The sequence below is a fragment of the Etheostoma spectabile genome, chromosome 20 (genome assembly GCF_008692095.1).
Source record: "Etheostoma spectabile isolate EspeVRDwgs_2016 chromosome 20, UIUC_Espe_1.0, whole genome shotgun sequence".
NCBI classification, from domain to species: Eukaryota; Metazoa; Chordata; class Actinopteri; order Perciformes; family Percidae; genus Etheostoma; species Etheostoma spectabile.
The window spans coordinates 3,429,536-3,436,952 of NC_045752.1; the positions used below are offsets into that span (position 1 = coordinate 3,429,536).

Here is a 7,417-nt window from a genome sequence, read left to right on the forward strand (position 1 = left end):
GGGGGGGGCATCTTGTGATCTTTTCATCCTTCTGTCGGACACTTGGATTGGTAAAACTTTCCGTCTGTTTTCACAAGTATGCTGATAAGAACTCAAATGTAACGCTAAAGGCAACGCATGAAGATGAAGAATTATGAATATAAAAGCAGATGTGGATCTTTACAGTGAAAAATTGTCATCTTGAAATTCAAACTAAGGATTATGACCAGGGAAATAGTGGGAACAAACAAACCGAAATTCTGTTTTCCTCTCAATTCAATAATTCAATTTGAATAATTTTGTTAAAAAAAAAACAGTGTGGGTGAGTGAATTATAAGATGTGATTGTAGCCTGCTGTCTTCCCACAATCGATTCCCTTCCACTGTGATATAACAATTGTATTTTCTAACATTGGAGTCGGTGAGCCAAGTCATTATCTGTCGTCATTACCACACTGTGCATGCCAAAAAAACGTTCCAAAATCCGTCACGCAAACTGTATTTAGTCACTGCAGTGAGACTTTGATGAACAAGATTAGGAGTTTTGCACTTCTTACCTCGGAAATGCTAATAAATGGGAAACAAATGAAGCATTTGATGTTTGTGTACACAATATTTGGTCTTGGAGGTAACTCACAGAGACGTAGGCAGTGAGGCAGGTGATGAGTGAGGCAGTGATGGCATAGGGGATGGAGGTGTTGGGACTCTTGGCCTCTTCTCCTGTTGTAGCGATGATGTCAAATCCAATGAAGGCATAAAAACAGGTGGCTGCACCCTGCATCACCTGGAAGAGAACACAAGCAGGAGAAATGATAGCTTACAAAAAGAGCATGGTGAAAAGTTAGTGTGTGTGCGTGCGTGCGTGCGTGCGTGCGTGCGTGCGTGCGTACCCCCGACCAGCCAAAGGGCAGAAACCTCCCCTCGTCCCAGTTCTCTCCGTTGACGAAGAAGAGCCCGGCGATCATCATGAACACCCACACGACGAGGTTGATGACGTTCAGCACGTTGTTGAAGCCCACAGAGTTCTTCACTCCCAAAGCTACTATCACTGTCACCAGCAGTGCTATCAGCAGCGCCAGCAGGTCCGGGTACGACTGCTCCCCTTTACCTAAAGGATTAGCACACACACACACACACGCACACAGATATAGTAACTGTGAAATTCAAGCACCTTGATGGGGGTGGGTGACGCAATGTACTTGCAAAAACACACAGCTGTCTAAATCAACTGATCTTTGGGCAGGAAGCAGGGTTCTAAGTAAGGATCATTTTTTATAACTGATAATTAATTGATAAATACTTATTTTTTTATTGGAAAAAAAGCACCTCTGTATTTCCCAAAGCCTTAGAAGACATCTTAAAATATATGTAAATAAGCAACTCTTCACATTTGAGAAGCTGGAACTAGAAGATATTTAGCACTGTTGCCTGATAAAGGATTAATTGATTAGTAGAGTTACATTTGTTTCCTTCTATCAAGCAAGTAGTCTTATTCTTGCATAGCCAGACCTCTCTCCACAGCGCTGTGGCAGTGCTGTAGTATGGTCCTATCTATTCTGGAACAGGAGGAAAAAATGCTCTGGCTTGTTTGTATTTCTTTTAACCAAGGAAGGGATATCTGGCGCAGATGCACATCCGTTGAGCCAGACTAGTAGTCGCTTGACAGAAGAAATCTCAACACACAGTCCAACTCGCTAGTTGTTTCCAAGGCTTTCAACCACATTCAGTAAATGTAGCTGTTCAATGACTTAGTTTGAAATGCAATTTCTGAGAAAGGCTGGAAAATTAAAGCTTTGGAAACAACAAGTAAGTTATATCTTGTGTTGATATGTTTGCCAAAGTCAAGAATGAACGTTCAAGCTCAACTAAGTAATAGACCTTTAACTAACCAACGCCCACTGCATGCTAACAAGTAAGCAGTGAGCACAAGATGGAACAAGGGCACATGGATGAAAGTTTGGAATTGAAAAGCTAGCCATCAGGTCATTTCCCCCCAAATCTGTTCTTGGAGTATCAACAGGGACTTTATAAGAATTTCTGTCATTAGTCTAAGCATTGCCAACATTTTCAAATTTGATAGCATAACTCCATAAAATGCACTCGTGTTTGCAACTTCAGCAAAACTTTCTTTGTCAGGCAAACGGTCAATCACACTAAAGCATTACTCTGATGGCATGTTAAAACAATATCAATAATGACTATTTAACGCAACTCAACAATGCACAAGTTACACAGGAACTCAGTCTTTATAAATACACAAAGGTGGTCACACAGAAAGTGATAAGACTAAAGCTAAATGGCACACTTTCCCCTTGGTGTGGAGAAACATGACGTTTATCTCCAGCAGGGAAAGGAAAACATTTACTTTCCATTATGATGTGGTAACGCTGGCCATGCAGCTTATCATGTGTCAGTGTCCAACAGGAAGAGACGGTCAGGGCAGTGACACCCGGTTAGACACAGCTGGCACCCACATCAGTTATAGTATCACACCAGATGAGCAGGCATTCCCCTCTTGGTACGGTTTATGAACTGGAAAACTTTGTTGCACAAATCATTTAGAAATTGGAGATGCTAAGGCTGCTGCTACTTTTCATAACGACATGATTCCCAAGATAAGCAGTGAAACGTTGTTTGGAATGTCCATGGAAAAGTACCTGATATGGGTGGGATGATTTCCCAGATGGTGTTACTTTCATTCATTTTTTTTTTAAACCAGGATTTTAAATATCATTCAAATACAGTAGCGCCAGTGTCACACAACATCTCCCTGGTGAAACAGATCACATTGTGCTTCTCTTACATGTTGAGAAGGCAATTTATGACACTGAGGACAAGCATCACAAACATTACTGCCAGAAAACAGGTTGAAAGCAAAGACATAAATCTGCTTATTTGGGTCAACAGATTGGCTTAGCTGCCACTCAACCCAGGAGAACTATAAATATTATATGTATAAATAAATAAAACTATACCCTTGTAGCTGAGCAGCACCAATCACACCGGTGTGTCTAATGTAGGCGGGCCAGATGAGAGCTAAACAGATGAAGACTCTAATCTGCCAGTTAGCTCTGCTGGTAGATCACGTGATATTTTTCAAATGCACACTAGGTGTTGCCCCTCGAGATGGGCAACTTTCATTACTCAATGCCAGACCATTAATCTTTTGGGTTTGGGTCGGAATTTCCAGGCTACTATTTCCTTGCAATTTGAGTATTTCTTCTTCGCAGGAAAGACAACAGAAAAATAGTAAATTTCTTTAGTTTTCCTATTTCACATGCTGACTTTGTGTTTTAAGTTCCAAAAAACATTCCTACTGTATGACGGACTCCAGCGATGCATACAGATCTCAGACTTAGACTAATCTCATATAAATCTAAATCCTGAAAAGAAAACTCCCAATAACTCTGTTTCAAAATCAGAAGCTCAAACCAAATCTGTTTTGTTTTTTTCTCAGTAAAACTACACCTGTCGCAGGCACACATTTTTCCGAACTCACCCAAGCCCTTGAGCGTTCCGATGTGTGTGATCATGAAGTTGCTGATGCTGTGATTGGCCAGTGAGTCCGCCATGCTGCTGAGAGCCGACGCCCCCGCCGCTGTGCCGATCAGATACTCCAGAATCAAGTTCCAGCCGATGAAAAACGCAACGCACTCGCCCACGGTCACGTAGCTGTACGTGTAGGCCGAACCTGTGGTCTTAGGCACCCGAACGCCAAACTCTGCATAACACACTCCTGTTAGACACAGACACACATTCATACACATATCAGTGCTATGGCTGCATTATTATCCAAGTGAAAGGCTTGTTTGAGGGTATTGATAGAAGCATTAAGGTAGACTATCCCTTGAGAGCCTTTCATATTATAGTTTGAACCCATATAATGTTTTTGCCCTTGATCTAATTGCATACTTATTAAAAGGCTCTTCATATAAATCATATCAGTGTAATGGGGATAAGAATGACAATAACCTTTATCCTGTGGCTCCACCTTTTACATCAATGTGTGTGTGTGCATGTGTGCGTGTGTGTGTGTGTGTGTGTGTGTGTGTGTGTGTGTGTGTGTGTGTGTGTGCGTGTGTGAGAGAAAGAGTGAGAGTGTTTAAGAGCAACAAAAGAAAGTCATAAAATTCACATGTGCTTCTGTTCCAGTCTCACCTGACAGAATGGAGGCCACAGCGGCGATAATGAAGGACACAATGACACCCGGACCGGCCATCTCCTTGGCAACCAGCCCCGAGACCACATACATCCCTGTCCCGACGCAGCTGCCCACGCCCAGCGACACCAGGTCCACTGTGGACAGGACCCGGGCCAGTCTGGTCCCATGGGAGCTGGTGCCTGTCATGGCCGAATCCAACATGGACTCCACCGGTTTGGTCCTCAGGACACGGGACGTAAAGGTGTTCCATGTAGAGCGCCATTGTACCCTCCGAGGGTCTAGCTTCCCTACCAGACTGGTCATACTGAAAGCTAAAGCTCAAGGGTTACAGTCAAAAGGGAAGAATTTAAAAAAGGAAGAGTGGGAGGATCCCTTTTGACAGTTTTCTTTTGTACTTTCACTGTTTGCTGGTGAAAACAATCATGTACTGTGGAAGGAGAGTTATTCCTTATCCGAGTGATGGTAGAGTCCAGTTCAGATTTTGTGTTGCTGCCTGTGCCTCCGTATTCGTCAACCTGTTGTCTCTTGTCCTGGTTTAGTGGAATGCCATCTTAGTTGTTCCCCACATGGTCAGAGAGAAAGTTATCTGAAAAACAAAGGTGGGGTGATTTTTTCTTTATTTTTTCTTTTACAGCACCTAACCTTATATATGTTCTTCAGAAACAAGGCTTATTTTCACACATGTCAAGACACAGGAGCCCAACGGTGGCGATGCATTACACAAGTCAACCTGAATGAGGAAGCAGCTAATTAGCAGTCGTCTCCCTGTCGCCCTGTTGCTATAGTAGCTAAGCTCATAGGTGATGACAATGGACGCTAAATCAAGGCAGCAATATGGGTTATCATATGTACTCATACGTCTCCAGAACCTCCACCAAACTGTAAAGTTGCTTTGGGCACATAAAGATTTTAACATGGCTGTCAGAATTTCCTTCATTTCTACTGCTCGGTAGCATCGCAGTGTGATTAATTGTTACAGTTCATATCTGGCTCACATTAAAGATGGATCAGATTCAGAATTAGTGGTGCAGAAATGGTGTACTTGAGAACATCTTTGAGTACTTTGAGCTAATTTACTTTAGTATATCCATTCGGAGCTCCTTTATTCCTTTAGTCGTTACATTTCAGATTTAGCATACAGGTAGTGTAGTCCAGGTCGGATATTACACAATAATTATCCTGCTAATGACTTGGCAAATGACATCATTAGTTTATTTCTGCACTTATTAAATTACTGACTTGTAATTTATGGGGTTACCCAAAACCCATCATCTAATACAATGTATTATTGTATATTACCCAAGACACACAGTAAAAATGTGCTGAATTTTAACCAATTACAACACTACATACATTAATTATAAGTAGTGTATAATACATTATTAATTCTAGTACTACCAGTGTAACTAATAATACAACATGGTCCATTTTTCAGCATAGGAATGATTGGTTATTGCTTTGATTGATTAGGGACATTTTGCTGATAACACGACCATGCTTTTACTGAAAATTTTAAACACAGGACTTTTACTTTTGAGATTATTTGAGAATTCTTCCACAACCATGTATGAGCATACTACAATGCATGGCGAAAAAACCTCTAACCATTTTTTCCTTTTAGATAATATGTCCTTACCTATATTATTACAGTATATCAGCAAATTAAAAATGGCTCTGTGTCAGAAATAGCCTACTGTACATGAGCAGCACACTGTTGAGTAGCAATTAGTGAAACAATTAGTTTTTTTGTGCAGAGTAATTACAACACTCACATTTTATCAATGATAGACCAAAATGCAGAGGCGTTATTATACGTTTCTACAGCTTTTCAACAGCAACTCTGATGTCATATGGCGTAACTGCTTTTGAAAAGAGAGCTATTATAGTCATCAATTCTCTCTCTCTTTTTCTCTCTCTCTAGCAGTGAACTAACACTCACCATTCATCCACTTTGAACAACAAGCACAACTTACTGAACAAACACACTCACATACACCGCACTCACATCGCCTCTCTGCTTTAATACGAGCCACTCAAATGATGGCTGCAATTACCTAGCTGTTTAACCAGAGTAGGCCTGGGCCGCTATTGTCGCAGCACTTAGTGGGAGTACGAACGTATGATAGATGGTAGAAAAAGCACAAAAGGTGCTTTCATTCGTGTGTCACGGTGAGTGTGAGGGCAGGGGCTTTTAACCCATCACAAGGGCAACTCACAGGTATCACAAATCATAATGTAATGAAATCCAATCTCTCTGTTTTGAAAGGAGAAGCTAAGGAAGATGTAGTCTTGCTGTGCTAGACCTATCCTATCCTCCACAGCGCTGGGTCATTGCTGGAGAATGGTCTGGCTACATCTCTCTATCTATCTCTCTATCTCTCTATCTATTCAGAGATAGGGGAAAATACATTCTGGCTTGTAGTTTTTTTTAAACCAATCAGTCATTGGTGGCGCTAAAACATGATCGTGAAGATAGCGAGAGGGGAGGGACATCTGGCGCTGATAAGCCGGACTAGTAGTTGCTTACTACATGTGGTAGCCTACCTCAAAGAAAGCATCAGCAACATCAATGTCAGTCTTTATCCCAGCTAAGTACATCTGATAGGCCAGACCAAGGAAGACGTGGCAAGTGACAGTGAGCCATGTCTCCGAGTGAGCATGCATATTACTAGAGTCTTGGAATTGGCTCACCTATGTAATGTATTAATCTCAAAAAGGAAATTAAACTTGACAGTGGTTCTTTAGATAGATAGTCCACTGCTGGGATTGATTACTATTGATTACACATAAAGAGATGTTAAACAATGTCTCATGCCAATTTGTTGAATCAGGCAGCACTTAAAGTAACCCTATCATCACCTTTAAACCAAATATTTACCATCTATAAATAACTCAATCACACGATTGTCAAAACATCAGTGAAGTACACACTTATCCCCAAAACACACAGATATACAGACAATTACACACACAAATACATACACTAGAGCATTAGTGATTGCATGAACAGATGAGGAGGAAAGGGTAAGGAGGATGAGCAGACTAAAAACAGCTAATCAGAGAGAGAGAGAGAGAGAGAGAGAGAGTAAAATGGACAAACCTGAACAGCTTTACTTGGAGACACTGACACCTATGCAATGAACTTTGTTTGGGACTGTTGTGTTTGTGAGATAAGTGTTGAGTAACACACACACACACACACTTTACAAATCAAATCAAGCCAGCAGCTTTTTTTTTTTAAACATCTGTGTGACATTTTAATATTCTCTGGCTAGCT

At 41.2% G+C, this 7,417-nt stretch overlaps 1 protein-coding gene across 3 annotated transcripts in view; it reads right to left on the bottom strand.

The window, feature by feature from the left end:
• slc7a14a (solute carrier family 7 member 14a) overlaps positions 1-7,417 on the bottom strand; it is a 27,655-nt gene that overhangs the window by 9,758 nt on the left and 10,480 nt on the right. For all 3 annotated transcript variants that reach the window (XM_032500533.1, XM_032500534.1, XM_032500535.1), the window contains 4 exons: positions 4,137-4,726; positions 3,478-3,714; positions 869-1,086; positions 616-762 (listed from right to left, as the gene is read on the bottom strand). In XM_032500533.1, the coding sequence (XP_032356424.1) occupies positions 616-762; positions 869-1,086; positions 3,478-3,714; positions 4,137-4,443 (909 nt within the window). In that variant the 5' untranslated portion in view covers positions 4,444-4,726. The remainder of the gene's footprint in view (positions 1-615; positions 763-868; positions 1,087-3,477; positions 3,715-4,136; positions 4,727-7,417) is intronic.